Source organism: Periplaneta americana, chromosome 2 (assembly GCF_040183065.1).
Source record: "Periplaneta americana isolate PAMFEO1 chromosome 2, P.americana_PAMFEO1_priV1, whole genome shotgun sequence".
Classification (NCBI taxonomy): Eukaryota; Metazoa; Arthropoda; class Insecta; order Blattodea; family Blattidae; genus Periplaneta; species Periplaneta americana.
Window position 1 is genome coordinate 81,384,995 of NC_091118.1, and position 23,864 is coordinate 81,408,858.

The 23,864-nt window shown below is 35.3% G+C and overlaps 1 protein-coding gene across 2 annotated transcripts in view; it reads right to left on the minus strand.

The window, feature by feature from the left end:
* Positions 1–20,980, minus strand: part of LOC138694378 (zinc finger protein Gfi-1b-like) — a 307,766-nt gene extending 286,786 nt beyond the window's left edge. For both annotated transcript variants that reach the window (XM_069818058.1, XM_069818057.1), the window contains exon 1: positions 20,666–20,980. In XM_069818058.1, the coding sequence (XP_069674159.1) occupies positions 20,666–20,750 (85 nt within the window). In that variant the 5' untranslated portion in view covers positions 20,751–20,980. The remainder of the gene's footprint in view (positions 1–20,665) is intronic.
* Positions 20,981–23,864: the final 2,884 nt, after the last annotated feature.

Genomic DNA, 23,864 nt, shown 5'->3' on the forward strand with positions numbered 1-23,864 from the left:
GATGTCTTAGTGGACTGAATAATTACTTCACAAATTTCGCTAGCAGTAGTGTAAGCAATAAAATTATCCACCTGCCTGCTGTGTGTAGTCTTTTGTATCGCTAATTACTGCAAGCTGAAGAATGATTCCAGCCCGCTATACCCCGCAATAGCATAGGCCTAGTCTAAATATCTGCTGTTACATGCATTTTCTTCTTTTATTACTTTAACTTAATTTGTCACTTTAAAATTTCACGATAAGTTGTTTTATGGCAATGTTTCAACCTACTACATGTGTTGTCTTTTAAATAATGAAAATTAGGTACAACAATTTTCTGCTTGGTGATGTATGCAATCACCAACGAAGAGGATTCATTTCTCATTCTCCGAGAGGGAATTGAAAATTAAGACTGAGCGGAGTTCTTTTGTGCGCAATCTCACGTCACGGTGACAAATAGACTATCCATGACTTGTGAATTTCTGGGCTATTAACATGTGCCTAATTGGTAAATCCTTGAAGAAAGAAAAGACAGAATTATGACTCATAATAGGCCTAACATTAATTCTATATTATTATTATTATTATTATTATTATTATTATTATTATTATTATTATTATTGTCCTCTTGTAACTCAATAGCCAGTAAAAGGAAAGGCTACAACAGAAGCAGAGGTTCAGAGACTGAGCTCCCCGACACTCAGAATTAGGCACTGGCGTTCGTCCTCTGAACAATGGCCTGGACCATACTGACCAAATGATCAGGGAATCTCGATACTTCTGGCCGTCAAATATTGGACCACAATCTTCACACAAGCGGCAACGGAAAGAGCCAAAGAACTCAGTTCCTATTTCGATAATACGTAAGCTATAGCTATACCGTAGTGGCGGTAGTGATAAATATTAAATAAATACAAATATTATTCTAATAACACGTTACTCAAATCTAATAATAGGCCCTATACAAATGTCTCCCTTTTTATGTGACACAGTTTATAAAGGTCGCGGCTTTTTAGCCGTCTAGAACAACACGAGCCATTCACGCTTGAGCATCGTTGACTGAGTCGCTGCAAGTTACGTATGGTAATTTAAATATTACATGCGCTCAAACAAAATATTGTACCCAGAAAGAAGATGAGACGTATGAACTAAGCCACATGAAAAAAGACTTATAATAATAATAATAATAATAATAATAATAATAATAATAAGTTAATAATAATAATAATAATAATAATAAAATAACCAGGGGATGGTAAGTAAACACTGATATGATACGTAATCATCTAAAATAGATGGACATTCACTTCTGATTATTCGTTTGCTTCACTTACCATGAGATTACTGGTCATAGCGTTCGGAATATCTAATAATCTAATCAACCTAGAACCTGCAGCAAGGACAATAATTATTAACACGTCAAAAAAAAAGGACAATATTAAGCCCAACTGTTTTAACTTCGCAAAAGGGGAGCAGTTTTACATTGAATCATTGTGGATGGACACATAAGTGACAGCATATTTTGGGTTATATTATTACTGTTCTAGGCCTACATTTAATAATTGTGGATGATAATTTAAGTGACAACATATTTTAGGGTATTATTATTATTATTATTATTGTTATTATTATTATTATTATTATTATTATTATTATTATTATTATTATTATTATTAGACTTCGTTGAATTGCCACACGCAGCATGCAATCAGGTTGCCGATGTACGGTAGTATAGAAGAGGTGAGCGACCGCCCGGTCTCGTAGTATAAGCAGTTCATGTTAAAGAGTTGTGACCGGTCCAAATAGATAGAGCAGCTACAGCTAATGTATGCCTATGTAAGCACTTGTTTTTGCATTACTGTCGTTGGAATAGTCAAAGCTTAACGTTTGTTCATTGCAGACAAGAATTCAATCAAACATGCTACAATGAGAGTAATGCTGTTCCAAATAATTGCCCCTGGAATACCCTTACCCTCGCAGCCAGTCTTGACCTGTTGGGGAACGTGGTTGGATGTTGTTAATTATTGTGCAGAACATTACGGTAAAATAATGGAGGTAACTGATGCATTGGATAACACAGACAGTTCCGCTGTTGCAGCAGTAAAATCATTGCCTTCTGAACAGCTATTGAAAGATATTCTGTTCATTGATTCTAATTTTAAAATCGTGTCCAAAAGCATCCTGTTAGAATCGTCTAAACTACAACTCTCAGAAGCCCTTAATATAGTGGATAAAATATCACAAACCGTTATCCAAAATAACAATTCACTAATCTCAGAAAAAAGTGGAATGTAAGTTGAGAAACATTATTGCTAAAAATTCTGTCTATTAACAACTTCGTATTATAAATGATGTACCATCAGGTCACGACAAGACACCTGAAGTTGGTGTACTAAAAAGTAATGACTTTCCGTTCTTCAAATGTGTACGTATTACATCGTGTGATGTCGAACGTACATTTTCCCAAAATAAAAACTGTTTAAGTGACCATCAGGGAGGTTACTTTGCAGTCGTTCAAAATGTACGTAACTCTTCACTGCAATGCACTTATTCAACGATGATCTGAGTATCTTACATTAAATTTTAAGAGCTAATATATCTCACTATAAAATAATAGTGTATTTACATGTTTAGACCAGTAGCGGCCCGCTGTTATAAAGGTTGGCAGTTCTGCATGAAAAATAGTGTATTTAGCAAACGCATGCTGTTTATTGCATTTAAATCGGATAACGCGTGTAATTACAGTCCCTTTTCGAAGTTGTACTCAACAATCCGTGCGCCCTGCCCACACCGTGCGCTACACCTCTCCCACCTGGCACAACTAGTCACCTAGTGGAGATATGCCCCTCATGTTGATACCTGAATGAACAACCATCAGGAACTTTTTATCGTTCGAACGCTTTTAACTCCTACCGAATTTCTTTACGTCAACTTTTCTAGCCTACACCTGTACCGGCAGACGGAATTATAAAACAGAGAGCTGGAAGTTCCTACAGATTTGCAATAAAGAATCGTAACTTGACCAGTTTGTGAACATGTTTGTTGCATTATTAAATTTAATTCCTTGGCAAGAAATATGTTGTGGAACACAATACAAATTCTCCGTGTTTCCCACTCATTACGTTAGCCCCGCCATTAACCAGCACAATTAATTAACTCGGCAAACTTCAACCGAACATAGCGCCTGTACTGCACGGCACTGTTTCTATTATGTTTTTGTCATTTGTTAGATTTCATATTCCTGATCTGTAAATTAATGCTAGTATGGCCAAGATTCTGTAAGATTTGAAAATGATAACAGTTCTTATTTTTTTGTATTAGGCTAATAATTTTATTGTTAGTACTAGTTGCTGAAATTTACGAACTGAAACTAAAGTAGGGCCTACTTGGATGGACGGGTGAGTGGGTGATTGGTTGGATGGATGGATGTGTGGGTAAATAGACGTACGGATAGATGGGTGGGTCGGTGGATAGACATAACCTATGGACGGATGAATGGATGGATAGAAGGTAGAATGGATGAGTGGATTGATTGATGGATGGATGGATGGATGGATGGATGGATGGATGGATGGATGGATGGATGGATGGATGGATGGATGTATGGATGGATGGATGGATGGATGGATGGGACTCTTGTGCTGCTGGTACCTTACCAGTAAGCTTAAAATTTTCATAGGGCGGGAAATCAACGAAAAATGTATCTTGGAGCCTCTCACTCATATAGGTTTAAAGATTCGTTTAAAAGTAGGTAGTTTAATGTAAATCTGTGTAAATGGCCACCTAACTTTATTCCATTCCTTGAGAAGCCAAGGTGCCCGAAAAATCTATCTTCCTCGGACGCGTTTGAATCCGCTAATGTCGGAATCAGTGGAGTAGAGGAGGCAAGACCTGTCCTGTGACGCTATCATGGGCCGTGGCTATACAGATTACCTATCACACCAATGGGTATTGACAAGGAAGACAACTTTTAGTCTGAGATGAACTTCCGTATCGGTAGATTCGTATAGGCCAGTAGTCGTCAGCACTCGTTGAAATGGGTAGAGTGCATGGAGGGTAAGGAAATATGCTCCGTTGTGCATAAGGGATAGGGAGACAGCATACCCGCCAGCAGCCACGAATGCACGCTAGGGCAGTGTCTTGTCCGCGAGTAAGAGACCCTAGCTCGAGAGTGCAGTGTTCTGATGACCGCTGGTATAAGCAACTTATTACCAATTATGAAACAAACTCTTTTTCTGCCAGCCCATTCTTTCCCTTCTCGCACAGCTCACATGCCAGGTCAAGTCTCCTGATTTATAGTCACAAGACAATCGAGGATTTACTTACGCAGTGTAGGCAATTCACCTTATTCATTATGGTCATGTATTATCATTATTATTATTATTATTATTATTATTATTATTATTATTATTATTATTAGCAACAGCAGCAGCAGTAGCAGTAGCGGTAGTAATAGTTGGACCTAGAAGTCTTACTGGAATATTGTCTTAAATCCATAACTCATGTCAGTTATGTGGATATTTTTATATTTCATCAAAACTTGCTACAGGATTTAATCGAAAAAAAGAAAATTTTTACGTCAACGTCTATAGGAGCTAAAATCATTCGGTCATCAGCGAATAATAATGTATATACGCGTACTACATCTGATTGAGGTTCTGGCTGATATATATAGGCTACATCTATTATCAGACAGTAGTCTACATCTCACTTGACTATAGGGTCTACGTGTCAGAGGAAAAACAATTTATTGTTTGTATGCATCTGAAGTCTAATTAGGTTAATTATGTAGCTAGTCGACGGTGTATGCAATGGAGGGGGAAAGGCCACCATACCGCTTTATCTCCTGTTCTAGTTGCCTCATAAGTGGTGCCATGTTGGTGTCACTTGTGAGATTCAGACTTATCTTCGGACAGTTGACTAAACAACAACAACAATGTACAGTATATAGAAGCTTATTGTTAATACATTTTTTTTAGTTTAATTTTCGATGACGAAGTGTGACAACTTTATGTGAAGAATAATAATGATAATGATAATAATAATGATAATAATAATAATAATAATAATAATAATAATAATAATAATAATAGTGTAATCGACTGGCAAGCATGATAGCAAGGAGACAACCGATTACTTAATGTTGTACATTGCGAGTAACTGAACTCATTTACTGCGGTCGATTATTACCTACTATTGTTATTGTTGTTATTATTATTATTATTATTATTATTATTTTACATAATTTCATTATTATCTGTATCCGCAGTGATTGTTTCCATAGTATTATTTTCTGAAGTTTCCTTTTTCTAAGTGATATCGAAATAAATTAGCGTAGGCCTATTCTCAAATGTCTGAGAAGAGGCTTGCCGCAGATCAGTCAAGAAGCTGTCTTGAACTGCGTTCGACTCCAGATTCTTTTTGTTTGTTTACATTTGTGATGAATGAACCAGCTATGAAACAGGACTTCTCCGAGTACTTTGGTTCCCCCTGCTGCACTCATTCCGTCGTTCTTCTAATAGACTTGTCGTATCATTAATTCATCATCTGTGAGTCACTTATGGATTTCAACAAGTTAATTTAAAATCATCTTGGCTGTCACATGTGGGGTTACATAAGACAGAGATGTCTAGCTATAATAAACTTAATCATTTCGAGACATTCTGTCTGGCCCCAATAGACGAGCGACCTACAGAAGAAAAAGGAAAGGGACGAAGCTCAATTTTTGTAAGGTATCTGCCTTCCCATAAGTAATTTAATAATGCATACTTAGGCGTATTAATGGAAAAGAAAAGTTACATACAAATGCAGTAAAGTTTCGATTATCCGCGGTAATGGAGGAAAGAAAGGGCACAGATAATAAAAAAAAAAACAACGGATAATCCATAGCCTATATAAATATGCAGTTGTAATGTAGCCTACAGTAGTTAGACCTACACCATTCATAATTTATGTAGCATTACGAATATGGTTATTTATTTATTCCAGATTACCTTTTATCGCGGTTTTAGTGAAATCGTAAAGGTTGGAAGAACATTTTATGAAAACGGAAATATAACAATAGATTAAAATAAATATTTATTTAAAAATACTGAGCGTGGTTAAGCTGCAATGCGGTTATTCCACTCACGGATAATAGAGCGTCTAATTTAGTGAGATTTCAAAGAATATTTAAAAAGTGTAGACTTAGTTACGGACAAGATTATGATATAAATATAGGCACTATAACTTACTTCTCCGGGAGGTAAACTAGCTGTCAGTTTTATAAACAAGAACAAGAGAATGAAATGAAAAGATCAAAGGAGGAACGTCGAGCATATAATATAAATTCAGTGACCCACTGGAAAAATAAATCTGGGAAGACTGAGAAAGAGATATCGGTTATGACATTTGGAATCGGAACATCCACAGGTTAATAATCTTGCCTATAACAAGAATAAAAATAAGTATTCAATGAAGAACTGACGTTGCCTGTAAGATTACTAACAGAGAGTTCTGGGTTGGAGTGCTTTCAGAGACAAATTATTTTTATTCGTATTATGAAATGAAATCTCCACAGAATAGACATTAGGAAAGAAATTTGACAAATTTCAAGAATGACTTGTTTTAAAATTCCGTTGAGCAATAATAGTAACACCGCTTTTGATTAGGAGGCATATTTGACAAAATCTTGCATTTACTCCAGTGAACAATCTTATCCCAACAGATTTTACTGAGCAATGTATTGTATTGTATTGTATTTATTAACATTCCATGGTATTCATACATGCTTACAGCTAGAATATGGAACAAGCAAAAAAACTTAATACTATTATAAAATCTTAATTTATAGTCACAGTCTAGATGAAATATATACAGACGAGATTTACAATATAGTCTACTAGTACAACACATAGTTTTAGTATCAATTTCATGAAGTGTTATTGAATGTCATGAATTCACCTACAGAATAGAAGGCGTGAGAAATTAGGTACTTCTTTAATTTGGCCCTAAATAATTTTATGTCTTGAGTTACATTTTTTATATCGATAGGGAGGCTATTAAAAATTTTTCTGCCATATAACGCACTCCTTTTTGATAGCACGATAGACTTGCCGATGGAGTATGAAAGTCATTTTTTTGACGTGTATTTATGCTATGAACTGTTGAATTAGTTACAAAGTTTTCACGATTACATACGAGAAAGACTATTAATGAAAAGATATACTGACAAGCCATGGGCATTATTTGTAGTTTTTTTAAAATAGTCCTACACGACTCCCTAGATTTGGCACCTAGATCTACTATTATTCTAATGACTCTTTTTTGTAATAGAAATATATTGTTACTATCTGTGGAGTTTCCCCAGAATATTATTCCAAAACTCATTACCGAGTGCTAGTATGCAAATTATATTGTTTTTAAGGTATTGATATTTACTATCTTTTGCATAGATCTAATAGCAAAACAAGCTGAATTTAGTTTGGGGGTAATTTCTTTAATATGATTTTTCCAATTTAACACATTATCGATTTTTAAGCCAAGAAATTTGGTTGTTGTTGTTTCTAATAGGGATCTATTGTTAATTATTGCGCTAGAAATTTGCGACGTTGAATTTGGACAGGATTTAAATTGAATTATGTTAGTTTTGTTACAATTTAATACTAATTTATTGACTGAGAACCAGTCACATATTTTGAAGAGAATTTCCTCTGTTGAAGATTGGAATGTGTTGGAGTTATTGGCTGTAATTACTATACTTGTGTCATCTGCAAATAATATGGGATGACCTACATCTTTTATAAGGGGGGCAAGATCATTTATAAACACTAGAAAAAGTAGGGGACCTAATATTGATCCTTGAGGAATTCCATTATTAATAGTTCCCCATGTCGATGTAGATTTCATAGTTGTATTGATTTCAACTTTCTGTTTCCTATCTATGAGATATGAGTGAAACCATTGGTGTGCAACACCTTTAATTCCATAATAATCTAATTTATCTAGCAGCATTTTATGATTTATACAGTCAAATGCTTTGGATAAATCACAGAAAATCCCTCCAACTTGTAATTTTTTATTTACCGCCTCCAGAATTTTGTCAGTTAAACTAAATGTTGCATTTTCTGTGCCTTTATTTTTCCTAAATCCAAATTGTTCTGGAACTAAAATGTTGTATCTTTCTAGATGATGATATAAGATTTTGGAGAAGACTGGTAGAAGTGATATGGGTCTGTAATTTTCTGGAGACGTTGTTTCTCCCTTTTTGAAGATAGGAATAACCACTGAATATTTTAATCTCTCGGGAAATATACCATTGAACATTGAATAGTTACATAAATAACTTAATGGCCCAGCTATAATATGTGAACTCGCTTTTAATATTGTGCTTGTTATTTCATCATACCCTGAGGAGTTTTTTGACTTTAGATTTTTAATAATTGCAATTATTTCTTGTTTGTTTGTTGGAAATATTTGAATATTTGGGAATTTTGTCGGAAAATATTGTGTTAAAGAATCTAAACTGTTAGTAACATTATCTTGGGGTATGTTGAGGTTATCAGTTATTGTAAGAAAATATTTGTTAAATATGTTTGCAATTTCATTTGGGTCTGACGTTTTTGTATTGTTAGATATAAGGGTATAGTTTGTTACTTTACTTTTTGATCGTCCACTTTCTTTTTTAATTATGTTCCAAGTTGTTTTGATTTTATTATCAGAGTTTTGTATTGTTGTATTATAGTGTAATTCTTTAGCTTTTTGAATTACTTTGTGTAATATTTTTGAATAATTTTTATAATGTTGTTTTAAGTTTGTATCATTACTATTTCTGCTCTGTATGTATAATGATCTCTTGGTTTTGCATGAGATTTTAATACCTTGTGTAATCCATCTATTGTTACATATTGTTTCATTTTTATACTTTACAGGAAAACTGGATTCAAAAATATTTAGAAATGTTTTATGAAACTCGTTGAATTTACTGTTCATATCACTTTGACTGTATACTTATTCCCATGTTTCATTTTTAAGACTTATTTCAAAATCATTTAATGATTCCCTGTTTATATTTCTGAATCTCACTTTAGTTGGTTTTTTTGATGATGTGTTAATATTTATACTTAGGAGTTGAGCATCGTGATCCGAAAGACCATTAATTATTGGGGTTGTTTGAGATATACCTATTTTTTCTTTTCCGATGAATATGTTGTCTATTGCAGTAGCTGAATCCCCTTGTATTCTGGTCGGAAAGTTTACTGTGTAAATTAAATTGAAAGATGCTAGCAATGAATTTAGTTGATCTTTCCTATTGCTTTCTGTTAGATAATCGACATTGAGTTAGATAATCGACATGAAGAAATAAAATATAAAAAACAGCGAAATTAATTAATTTAAATCTTATATTGGGTGGAAATGAAATAACCTTGCAGATTGAAAGGGACAATAGAGCATACTTAAATGAACAGAAAACCTATATTACGTTTAGTGACTAAATGCACTGTTAATTAGAACATTAAATTCGAAGTTTCAGCAGTCTGGCAACATCGTCGCTAACACATTTCTCTTTCTTATCGAAATAGAGATGTAAGAGGTTAACGAATTCAAGTGTGTCTCCGTACGTGAACTACCTCCCGCCTCCCTCTCTGGTTACAACGTTGCAGTCTGGTTGCATCGTTCAGTGGCTTGAAATAATTAGTTATTTTTAAATTAAATTTACACGAAAACCGTCCACGGTATTAAAATATTACAGAGGTATAAATTATTATTTGTCAGATTTTCTATCCATATGAACAAACTTAACGATCTACTCGCAATAGTTACCGAATGAGAGGGTGTTAAACATTTGGGAAAAAACTTGTGTTCTTTTTATAATAGAAAATTATGAAGTTTCGACCAATATGGTATTAGACTTTTATGCTACATAGAGCATGAGCTATTCGCTCTGAAAATCTGCAGGGTTATTTCACTTCCACTCTATATATTCCTCACTTTTTTCTTCCTGGCGTTCCTTTTTTAGATTTCCTTTTACCATTGGATTTATGTGTAGTCCTAATCTTTTATAAAGGATTGTGCTTAAATTTTACAAGCAATTGAACACTTAACCGTTTCGTTATTTATGACGCTTACTCTTTTGATACACTTTACTTTGGTAATAAGGATCAATAGGCCTACACCTAGCATAATAAGTTATTATATTGCACATTACGTAGATCTAACAAATACAGGTGCAGGCTTCATTTACTGTCACTTATCTGCTTTATAGATCCATTGAACATAACCACAAAACAATGACCTCGATGAAGCATTTTATTGTAGACACACTGACAACATCTACATGGTTATTTTAATCACAATAAAATTCTTAATTACAGAACTGTATAGAATAGGAAATTCAACAATTACAAGAATCATTATTTATCTTATGACCAACAACATTCGCGTGTGGCTGTGACATGCTCGCGCATTCATGATTGCAGACTAACTAAAATAAATCCTAGCGTGATTTCCTTCATAATGTCAACCTTTCTGTGATAAACTTTCAGATACCATAATTATACATAGGCCTATATAAATGGCCTACTAGTAGAAGTAGGAAAATCACCCTAATTAAGGAATATGTTCACCGATTGCATGGCTCCTATGGAAAAATATATCTTTGACATATAATAGAATCATTTGACATGGGATTTATAAAAAATACTTATTGTGAGAGATACATAGTTAATTGTGGACAATTTTTCAAATAAAAATAAATAAACTCACACAATAGTCTAGATACCTTAAACCATTATTATTATTATTATTATTATTATTATTATTATTATTATTATTATTAGTAATAGTAGTATTAGTAGTAGTAGAAGTAGTAATAGTAGTAATAGTAGCAGCAGTAGTAGTAGTAGTAATAGTAGTAGTATAGTAGTAGTGGTGGTGGTACTAGCAGCGTTAAGGTTATATTAATGGTGTTATGCAAGCTACATCTTGGCAAAGGGGGAGGAACTGAATCATTGGAAGAATTTTTATGAGCTGAGTTATAAAACGTAATTATTAAAAAAATATATAGCTCCAATTAATGCCCTAACTGCCTAAATCCCCGCTCTGTTTTTAATTACTTAGCGATATCCCTATACGTAGGTTATGCATAAGCCACGCAAAGTGTGTCAGTGACCATGTCACAAACTTTAATTAACGTATGTGTTAAAGAAAGAATAGAAACCAAGGTGACGAGTGACAATCCAGAACAAATTGTCACAAGGAAACCATCAGTATATCTTTGAAGGCAAGATTGCACTCACTACTGACCACTGACAACAAAAAGTACAGCAATATTAAAGCGATAGACGCCAATAGATCATGTCGAATATTACAAAAGTTATTACCGATCTGCATTCCAATTTGCACGCATACGAATTGGTTTGGCTGATTTCCTATAATTTTAATGATAATTATTTTGCGTTTTAACTTGCAATCAGAATAGTTAAAGGTATGTGCTCTTGATTTCAAATTGCTTCGTATGATCCCTCGACTAGTAGACCTACCGGTCCTACTATAAATTTTTTAAGTGCTTACTGAAATAGCCTATTTTTCTCCTTTTTCACCATATTCATCAACATTGTCATCATCATGATCATTATCACCCTCTTCTTCCTTTTCCAAACTTTCGGCGCATTAGTTCGTTGCGACTCTTACGATAATGAATTGTTTCTGGGGTCTTTCGCTTACTAGGCCTGCCCTATGTTTCTTATTGTTTCTGGTGTCCTTCGTTTTCTAAGCCCACCCTATGTTTCTCGTTGTTTCTGGGGTCCTTCGTTGTCTAAGCTTACTCAATGCTCTTGTTGTTTCTAATGTCTTTCGTTTTCTAAGCCTACCGTATGTTTCTCGTTGTTTCTGGGGTTCTTCGTTTTCTAAGCCCACCCTATGTTTCTCGTTGTTTCTGAGATCCTTTGTTTTCTAAGTCTACCCAATGTTTCTTGTTGTTTCTGATGTCCTTATTTTTCTAAGCCCACACTGTGTTTCTCGTTGTTTCTGGGGTTCTTCGTCTTCTAAGCCTACCAAATGTTTCTTGTTGCTTCTGATGTCCTTCGTTTTCTAAGCCTACACTATGTTTCTCGTTGTTTCTGGTGTCCTTCTTTTTCTAAGCCTACCCAATGTTTCTTGTTGTTTCTGGGATCCTTCGTTTTCTAAGTCTACCCAATGTTTCTCGTTGTTTCTGGGGTCCTTCGTTTTCTAGACTCTCCTTAAATTTTTTTGCTCGTAGTGAGTAATAGTAAGTTATAATAGGTCTATTATTTTCGGCTATCGCTTTTGTTCATTATTACACAGTCCCGTGATCGTTTTATAATATATGTTCTTTCGTTCATTCTTACAGAGTGCCATGATCTTTTTATAATAAGTTACATATTGTTTCGTTCATTCTTACAGAGTACCATGATCTTTTTATATATTCTAAAATCTTTTGTTATAAACTGGAAATATTGATGACGCTTAGATCTATGTCTCGATTCTTCAGCCTCTCCTAAATTGCTATGCCGATGAAGCTTCTGAAAATTGTAGGCCTATCTTCAATTTTTGAATTCAACCTTAATAGGCACATGCCTCATACAATAGATGGACTACCTACCACACGTAAAGAAGCGATTGAGACTAGCATGGCCAAGGGATGGCTAGCGTTCACACTTCATTTAAGAATATGCAGTACCAAGCAAGTAACAGGAAAACGAAACACAGGAAAATTAGGCTATCACTAAAAAATAAATGGAAAGGTCGATTTAACTTGGAGATGGAATAGATTTAAAGAATAATATGCAAAGCTTAAGGTGACGACGATAATATTTATCCTTAAATGTTTATAATTCGCTTTCGTACTAGTAGCGTGTAGTTACCACGGTTAGGACCTAACTTACATGAAATTTAAAATGAATAGTTTTTTCGACTTCTGCTTCCAAATGTTCTCCTAACATAGGCCTAGCTATATACCATAGCATAAGCTATAGGTTTACTGTTCGATATCCTCTTAAGCTCTACAACTCCGTGACAGTGAAAGTTTTGTACTCAAGAATTTTCCTTCATTTTTCCTATCCTGGATGTAATTTACCCTATGTCTAATTTTCATATAGGGCCTATATGAATTCCTTTAACGTATAACAAAAATGTAAAATTATTATTTACTGTAATGGTAGGCCTAATTTATTTTTTCTAGATCTATTTATGATAACAGACGCTAATTTACTTACCTCTTACAATTAGTAGGCCTATCTACAGTAGGCTATATTAAGTAAGTTTCATTTGAAATTAATTTCCCTTGCAATTGTGAATTTCACTCATTTAGCATTATAGCCTATTGCCTATTCTTAAAATCAAGATATAGCATTAACATTTAAAAAATAATAAATGAAAGCAGCAAGTTTCTAAGCAACAACAGAATTTTATTTGGATACAGAATATAGGCCTAACATTTACGTAGGCTAGTAACTTAAGTAAAACACTTCGAAATGTCACAGCTGTAAACTTGAAACTAATGTAATAATATAAATAAGATAATGTACGCAAAAACACTTATTAATCAAAAGATAGACAATTTTATTAATGTAGTTGTAAGTTCGCTTTGAAATAGGCCTACTTTTTTTTTCAAACCTGTTCCATTAGAGTTTGGAAAACGGTCAAAGCAAGGCTAACGTAATAAAATTGTTGTTGAGTATAGCATTCTTTATTGTTTCTTTCACGTAATTGCGTTATATATAGGACTACTGATTTATTGAAATTCTTTGTTCTCAAGTGAGGTTGAGTAAGTGATCCAGAAATTAGAAAAAATAATAATAAATATAGAAAAACACAAGTTATGTGAAACATGAAAAGAGCCACCGACGTAGCTCTGTCGGCTAAGGCGCTAGCCTGCCGATCCGGAGTTGCGTTCGGGCGCGGGTTCCATTCCCACTTGTGCTGATTAGCTGGTTGGGTTCTTTCCGAGGTTTCCCCCAACCGTAAGGCAAATGTCAGGTAATCATGGCGAATCCTCGGCCTCATCTCACCAAATACTGTACCATCTCGCTATCGCCAATCCCATCGACGCTAAATAACCTCGTAGTTGATAAATATAGCGTCCTTAAATAACCAAGTAAAAAAACATGAAAAGAATAATAATATGAATAATAATAAAATAACAAAAGCAAACATATAAAAGAAATGTGATATTAATTACATAGAATAGGTCTATGTAAATGATATAGAAGTATTTGTACAGAATCTCTGAGTATCTGCTTCAGAAATTTATTTATTTCAAAACTAGGAATTTTTAATAATTTCGTCAAATCAAGAGTAAACTTGGAAACAGAACTTCGAGCTCTAAAAAGTACTCCGTAAATAGGTCAATTCGAAATGGGAATGTTGTAACAATTTGCCAAGAAGGGAAGGCACGACTTGTAGGCCTAGACTATAGGCCTATATTTTTATTTTCTTGACTAACCTGTGTAGTCTGGTTTGTATCTCTTAAAGCGAACTGTAGGATCAAGAATTATTTCTTTGATTTGTTTCCTATCGATAGCTGCCTGTGAGCTATGCACGAAATAAATCGATTTCCAGGTTTGAATTAAAATAGCCCACTTTTCATATTTTAACCTGTAATTTAATATAACTCTACAGTAAAATTGGTAAGTTTAGGGTAGGGCTGCAATTCTGTAGTTAATAAACGCAAATTACTATGTAATTACAAAATGATAGTCAATAAAATATAGGCCTACTGAGATATAACTAGGGCCTATATGAAAATGTAAATAAATATAGGTACCTAGGCGGCCTTTATTATTTTTTTTATAATTTATATGCAGTTACGGGATATAACTACTTATGCTCTACAGACTTTTATGGTCGTATTTTTATAAAATTTGAAACTTTAAAGTAAGATCCTGTAGTGGTTGTTCATAATTTATAGGCCTTTTATAATGGAAGCAATAAAAGATGCCAGGTTCGATATGGATGGAACAGACTGTAAAGTAAACATAGGCCTATCTCACTGTTTCCGAATTTTTTCGCGTATAGGCCTACTTACAACATAAAATATTTGCATATCTTTACACGAAATATCACGTTTTAGCTAACAGAATACCTAACGATTTTCAAATGAGTTCAGTTTAGGGCCTATAGAAGTTTGGATAAATATGCTTAATAATAATCCTTTACAACAAACTGCTAATTGTAACTGTCCACGATGTCATTTGCTTAGGCCTATAGTCTCTAGTGAAAAATTTAATGTAACCTATTATGCGTAATTACTGAAAATTTATAATTTATAGAAATAGGCCAATTGAAGAACTACTTTAAAAAGACGTCACAATAAAAATAATATCACCAACATATAAAACCATGACATTAAATTTCTTGTTTGATAATATGATTTCGGAACGAGGATACTTGTAAGATCTATCTTAATTTCACAAAAATTAAATTTTAAGACAAGTTCTGACTTAGGCCCACAGAAAAGTGAATGAAACAGAAATCATACAATAATACGCAATGAGAAATGAAAAAAATAAAATAAAAATAAAAGGAGGCAGTCGTCTTAATCTCTTTCGGTCACAGTCACACAAGTTACTTCTCTGTGGATGTTTCAGGGCAAGAAGGTGACTAATGCAGCAAAACTAAATCCATTAAAATGCTCTCTCACTCACTCCAGCGCTATTTAAAACGTCGTGCTATCGCAATCACAACTGGTGTACTTCATCCTGACATCAAACCTTCCTCTTTTGAAAAATCGACCCAATTTCCTCAAAGACTACTTATCGCTAAAATTTATCTCCTTTCCTTAGCCCCTTACGTTATTTGCAGACACCTGCTGGCCCGCAATGTTTCCCCCAGCGCTTATCTGCATAATACCAACGTTTCAAAACAGTTGCAGCCCGTAATTTAGATTTTTAAGCATGGCGACCGAAAACTATTTCGTGAAAGAATACAGACAGTTAGAAGGTCAAACACCATACAGCCTAGGTATTTAAGTGGCATGAAAGAATAAGTTCATTTTGGAAAATTCTCAATTGAATTACCAAAAAATGTTATACTTACACAATGATGAAATTAATGGTAAAAGCTGAGAATTGGATATTGTTAGATGAGTTTTATATAGCCTAAGTAGGCCTACATATCTTAAGGGGCTGCATAACGAGTTAAGCTTTTGTAATTAAAAAATTCAGAATTTGTGTGTTTCGTTTCTTAACAATTATACAAACGGCGTGGTCCACAGTAGTTCATGAGAATAGACTATCTAAAAGCGATCTGTTAGTGTATGATGGAAGAATTAATGATTTCAATACTGTATTTAATTAGCTTACTCGGCCATTTTTTAAGTTATGCTATGAAAATAATGTCCCGCGCAGTGGCATCGTGGTCTGTCTTGTTTTTTTCTGAACTGACGCATGCAACGTGCGAGGTCCGCCTCGCACAAATCCCGACTACACGAGAGATAGTAAGTGGTTTTTATAGCTGCGAAGTAGCCTGGACTACACGAGAGATAGTAAGTGGTTTCTATAGCTGCGAAGTAGTCCGAACTACACGAGAGATAGTAAGTGGTTTCTATAGCTGCGAAGTAGTCCGGACTACACGAGAGATAGTAAGTGTTTTCTATAACTGCGAAGTAGTCCGGATTTGTGCGAGGCGGGCCTTGCACCTCGCATGCGTCGGTTCAGAAAAACCAAGGCTTTACAAGCATCCTGCATAGGACTCGCGTAATGCGCGCTGGTTCTAATTCTCATGAGAGAAGAAATTTTCTCATTTAATTTCGGCCAGTGTAAGGGACCAGTGCCCACCCACTATCATGATGCACTTGGGGAGCTATGATAGGTAGCGAAATCCGGTTATGAAACCCAGCTATAACGTCTGGGGGGATCATCGTGCTAACCACAGAATACGTCCATTCTGGTTGGATGATCGTCCACCTCTACTTCGGCATATTATTATTATTATTATTATTATTATTATTATTATTACAGCCTATTTAGAATATAAAGTAACCTAAGCCTATAAGTTAAATGAGTTTTTGAAACTGAAAATAAAACGATGATAGAATAACTTTATTAGACTAAGACAAAAATGACACCGATGTAAAAGTAGCAAAACGGGCAGTACTCGTGCTCCGTAATTGTGTGTGTTCTAATCCCGCTTGAAATTATTACCTGGTAATGTGTTCCCAGTGGTTTCCCAACTGTAAGGCGTTTGTCAGATAATCAAATGTGAATCTTCGGAGTTACCTCCAATCACAGATTTTATGGACTTTGGATTAGCTAACTCATTAAAAATGTATTCAGAATTTTATCGTAGTTGCCGGAGTTCACGCATGTCCAGAATTTTATTGTTAGTTAATTAGACAGTGTAGTCTATTGGTTTTGCTATGATTTCATTCTGTGCACCAGATGTGCTGAACATAGCTGTGACAACCGCCATGAATGAATGACTGGATCAACTTCACACTTCAGATTGCGAAGAACCATTCCGAGAAGGAAACACGATCTCTAGTCCAGCCGTGTCTTCGCCTTTCAGCCGGTGACGACAGACGTTTCTGTGATACACGAGCAACAGCGGAATCCTCCTGTCCTCGCATGTCATATTTTATGTTGTCAAATGACACCTTTGTGTGACACATCAAGTTGGCCTTATTGTTAAAGTCTACGATTCGTTTCTCGAGACAAGAAGAAATACTTTTGTCAATTCAAACTTAAAGTAGCTTTTAGTAAGATGACTGCTTCTCGGAAAAGGAGCCGGGATTCATTCATTGGTGGCTTCTGTGAACATTGTGACATACAAAGCAGATCTATGCAGGTTGCTTCGACTTCCGTTGTTTCTTATTTCATTGTTATCCGTTATTGCTTTATAATCATTTTATCGTTTGTGTAGGCTAATTGAAATAGGACATAAAATAAATAAATAAATAAATAAATAAATAAATAAATAAATAAATAAATAAAATTACTCGATAATGAAAACCAGTTTCCAGATATGATTTTATAATGTTGGAAATAGTTGTTTAAAATAACAAAGTCGATATTTACTCACGACATGAATAGCGGGGGACGGAACGGCAGAAGGAATATTAAGCTGTGTTAGTGATATGAATGCTTACATTATGTAACACAGTAGCGATAGCATTCATTAATAACAAATTTATTTGCATTACTTCATCAGTTGCTGGTCATTGCTTTTGTGCATAAGAAGTGAAAATTTAGCTACTAGGCCTAGGCAATGAATTATAGTCTACAACTTTACAACTTAAGCAAATGAAATCATGTTATTACGCAGGGATTGCAGTTAATTACCCGAACACCTCTACAATTTAGTATAGGCTAATTCTCTAAGTTAGGCCTACGTTAACTGGACCCTCGCCTATGTGTTTCCGGAAAATTATAACTTAAGCTTAAGTTAACTTCTTATGTCTGTGAGCATCGTAGTTGTTTGAATTTTAAACATTGCACTGAATCACTGGTTTACATTAAATTTGATGGATGACATCAGTAATTTTAAACTCGTACTCGTCCTTTCAGCCTTTAACAATTTCCTCACTGAGACCGTGATTTACGGTAGCCATTCTTAAAGTAAGTATAGTCAGTTCAGTATACAAAACGTGACCCAACCTGAAAATAGCTGAACTAAAGTTGGAAGCATTTAGAGTTACAATGATGGTGAATGTTTATGCTGCAATGATGGTGAATGTTTATCAATCAAGTGATTGCTTTCGATTCCAAGGTCGGATTAAATTTCCCGAAAGCATAGGTTTTTAATACCCGTTTTAAGTAGAACAGAGTCCGCCCGTAGCTCAGTCAATTTACGAATTCTCACAACAAAGAAAGGTGTTAAATCTCAGGCAAATTCTACGAAATGTCTAGAGTTAAAAAGAGATAGCCTATGTCAGGCTTTTTAAAGAACTTCGATACCTTCTGCCAGCCCATTGTAAAATAGATTATCGATTCTTTATCACCGAGTCATTATTTCGTTGTCTGCCAAAATCCGCTGTGATTTCAAGATAACTTTAAAAATATTTTTAAATTCTAATAGGCTACAGATAGGCCTAAGTTAGCACTTTCAAAATATTCTAGATTAATTTATTATTGGTGAACAGTAGGCTACGCCTATGTAAAATACGACTGGCTTGGAACACTTGCAATAAATATCTGGACTTCCTGAATGGTAGTTACCTATATTATAGGCCTACCAATTGAAAGACTAACTTGTGAATTACGAACTAATCAAATTGTGCGGGAGTTAGACCTACTAGCAGTGGGTGGAATGAACTGCACTTCTCAGTCCTGATTTATCCAGTGAATAATGTACCACTGTCCGAAGTTTCAGTATAGCCTAACTTAACAATAATAAATAGGCCTAAGCCTAATAAGATAAGCTTAATAATAATAATAATAATAATAATAATAATAATAATAATACATGAATCATCGCCTTCTTGTATTGAACCACTTGATCTGTTCCATTCCCACGATTGTCAGGATTACGAATCAATTTCAGGAAAACGAAGGCAAATACCACTAGATCTCTAGACATGTGTTCATCATATCGCAACGTCACTGCGTGAGACAATATACAATAGGCCTAAATAAAAGACGAGGAACATATCCAATTCCTATGGAAGGGCGATGAAATTCAGCTACGCTGACGGAAGTTGAAACTGGTGCGCCGAATTTATAACTAGAAGCTCGCTGTTTGATCTATAGCGTGAAGTGCACTCAATTGTAGCTTATTAAGAGTATAATAATAATAATAATAATAATAATAATAATAATAATAATAAAATGCACTTAGAGCATATCTGATGACTAACCTGATTTGCCCATGTTAAACCAGTGCAAAGCACTAGGCCTATAGTCAGGGTGTGAACTGAATATCTTTTCCAGGGGGGACATTAAAATTAAAAAAAAAAAAATAGTAGGCCCTATTCATTATTCATTCTTCGTTCTTAACCATGCAGTTTTGTATGTCCGGTAAACTGTGTAAAAAGAATGAGGTCTGAGGCCGCCCTTAAACTGAAAATGAAAATTATAAGCCTAACTGCTGAACAACAGGACTGTTTTCCAACTGATTGTCGATAAAAAATACTGTTCATAACAGTTAGCAGTAATGGTTGACTCATATCGTTATTGTTCTCAACTTTCTATTTAAAAAAAGAACGAAAATCGTTTAGTCTGCTTTATTAGTAACATAGCCTAAGATTATGATATACGGAAATTATAAATGTGGTACCTGAAAAGGATAGACTAGATATTATCCCTGGGACAAATTAATACCATTTCAACATGAGACACCAAATTCTCTACAATCCCCGGCATTCCACCGTCACTTCGTACTCTGCCTGCAGTAGGCTATAGGCTATTATGCAGTCCTATACGACTAGGCATGCTAAACTGAAATTTATTAGTGCTGCCACATTTCTTCCAGACTTCATTCCATTCAGTAGTCTAAATATCGTTTTAGGTTTTGTGTATGTAGCTTTCGCTTTTGTATGATAGTCAGATAGTCTACATAGCCTATTGTACAGACATTACCTTATAGATTCAAAAATGGGGAGAAAAGTTTTAAACTAACACTATATCTGCATCTTCTAAGTAACAGGAAATGAGGCTGAGCTTGCATCATGCCGAGAAATGGAAACTCCGACGTCCCAAGACTAATTATTTTCTGACAGTGCCGTGACAACCACTGGAGTACTGTCCTGTCTTACCTGTCTGTATGGTTGTTGCTACGTAGTCGGCGGCGGAGATCCAAGCCTGGGGCTGCAGGAGGACAGAAATTGGTGCCGCGTGCATGCGGGCGTTCTTGAGGACACACACGAGACGCCCTGCGAGGCGTTCTTCGCGTACGCACTGAGCGTCAATTCACGTCCGAACCTAAACCGATCACCGGGTAGACTGACCTAGCGACTCGGTTCGCTCTACCTGCGTTAGCCGCCGGCACACACAAAAAACTGTATCAACACCGTCCCGCCCATATCGGAAGATTTCGGTTTGACTTCCCCACTAATCCTCTGCTAATTCAATCCCCGTCTCCCTCCTCTACTCGCAACTGAGTATCCTGCGCAGTTTGAACCTGGCACGAGCTCTGCACAAAATCAGCACGGTTCAACTCCCCTCACCCCGCGGAGATTATGAGCGGTTACACTGATTGGTCGAAGTGAGGAAGTGGAGGAGTGGATTACCATAGGAACGTTGTCGGGATTGACCAATCAGGGGAAACTGGCGGCACCACTGCTAAACTCGAAGGGGAAGAGTCGCTGTGAATCGTAGTCCTAAATTATAGCTTCGGTGCAAGTGCAAGCGAGTGGAGCAGTGATGCGGCTGGGAGGGGGGGATTTGTGTCCTTCGCGGGAAAAGTAGTTCCGTTAGTGTGAAGCTGCTGTTGTGGAGTCCTCACTCTGGTTCAGGGGTGCCCCACGAAAGACAATGTCATTGCCAAGCTGTAAACTGGTTACGGGAAAGCACTCAAAAACAAAACCAGGAAGTACATTCAAATTAGATTCTCGATGGTAGCGGTACCTGAACCATTAAGACAGCCCTCCCGTACAGAGAATCGACATGTTTAGAAATGAAATTAATTGAAGTACCTGAATAGACCTATACACGACATGACGCATTGAATCTTCTTCGACCTTGCTAAGTACCACATATAGCCTGTCTCATTACCACGTTTTTTATTATTATTCATCTCATTAAATTGCGAGGTAGAATAACTTAAGAAATGTACACAAGGCAGAAATTAAGTAGTCTCTATCACGTTTCGTACATTCCATTTTCGCAATTACATTGAGTAGGCCTAAACATATCCTGCTTCTCATTCGGCTATAAGCCTATAGGCCTAGGCCTACTTTCACTCATAGTTGAGACTAAAGGCATAACCAGAAGATTGTGTTTGAAATGGGGTCGCAGAGCTACCAAAATATGGAAACAAAAATAAGTGATTTTTTAGGTTTGTTAGACGTATGGCTTGCATATAGGCATAGACCTATGCTCCTTTGTAGGTACCAATAGATAGATAGATATAATAATATAATAATAATACTTTATTGCCGGAACAAAGATACATATTAGCACCCTCTAGCACCCCCAGAAGAATAAGTTACATACTGGTGCTCAGGGGGCATTCCACATAAGTTAAAGTTAAGACATGTTATTGAATAACAGAGTAAAAAGTAATAAAAGAAAAAAGGAAGAAGAAAAAACACATATCACAATAATAATTGAACTTTAAATGTTCTCTGTTAACAGCAATTTTTAAATAGATTTTTTGAAATAAGGAGTATTAGCAAATTGTATGTTAGGGAATTTATCTATTATCGTGTTATAAAGCCTTGGACCGAAGTTGCTAATGTGATTATATGCTACAGTTGTGGCACATTTAGGAACTGTCAATCATATGTTGTCTGATCTTATGAATAGAAAGCAAGTTTGAGGATCAGGTTTGATTTGTTCAGGATTTTGATATGTCTTTCATATAGACCTCTACGCTATTTCTTTGATAGATGGGCAGGTAGGTTTGCTCTGAATTATAGTGAACAACGTTTGATAACATCCGCGTAAAATTGATGACAGCGAGTTAGTAGGGTCTATTTGGAAAGATTTGTTAGGTTATTTGTCATGGGATTACCTGATTTATGCGCCTACTCCTAAGAGTTGGGAAAAATCAGCAATCAGTTCAAGAGGTACGTTACATCAATGAATTCAAGAGGAATCCAAATCACGGCCGAATGCAGCTTTTGGAACACGAACTACTACAGGAAGTAATAAGTCTACAGAGAACAATCTCATGTGGTTTAAATACTTCACATGAAGTATCCTTGTTTTTGGAATAGAAGAGTCAAAATAAAATTCACTTGCAGTTCCTTGCTCGAGTTCAGATTCTAAGGCCCGGTTTCTTCAACCTTTGTTAAATTATAACAGTGTGTTATTCCATTTTAACTGTAAACTTAACATCATTTCTTCAACTACTGTTAGTATTAACAGGCTGTTAGAACCTATGTTAATTTAACTGCCCAGTTTCATGCAGTTAAATCATTTAACTCTCTGTTAGCATAGAAGTATCCAATATGGCTGGTACGTTAGATGCTGAACTTGAATATCTGGATTATTTAGAAAATTATATACATAAATACATAAACAGAGCGGATGATTTCTGTGATTTGACAGACCAGAAGTTCATACAAAGGTACAGGTATAGGCTATTTTCTGCCAAGCCTCACTTTTCGCTTTCAACATACAGTAGATCCGTTTGTTTGTTTATTCTCAATAATTGATTTATACTGCGAAATAATTTCCAGCAGGAGGTTTCTTTCTAACGAAGAGAAATTAGTCCCACGATTTCTTTTTGTTCCAGTGTTTTCCATTTCATAACAACAATACCAATACGCCGCTCCGCGCTATTGCGATACAGACAAGGAAAGAAGCAGAAATCAAACCTGAGAGAATGGAAAGACTTCTATCCTCTCTGAATCAAACAACGGAAACAAGCGAGAATCGCAATTGTCAGAGTTCAGAAAACAGAAGTGAGCCTATACTTGGTTATAGGTTATGGTTAAACTCTAGAATCTCTGGTCCTAACAGAGCGTTAACAAACAGAATTCTGAAATGTGAAATGTAAAGTTGAAGAAACGCAATTATTTTTAACAGCAATTCATACTTTTAACTTACAGTTAATTAACACTATGTTAGGTACATTTTAACAAAGGTTGAAGAAACCGGGCCTAAATGTTGTGACTGTCTGTGTCGTTGTAGGTAAAATCGCCCAGACCTCACGTTATGGAAGTGTAGGCCTATAAGTTATCATACGAAATATGAAACCTTGATAGCGCAAGGTAGCCTACAATACATATTAGGAGAGAAATAAAACAAGGTAGTCAACGTAAAAAGAAGAAGAAGAAGAAGATGAAG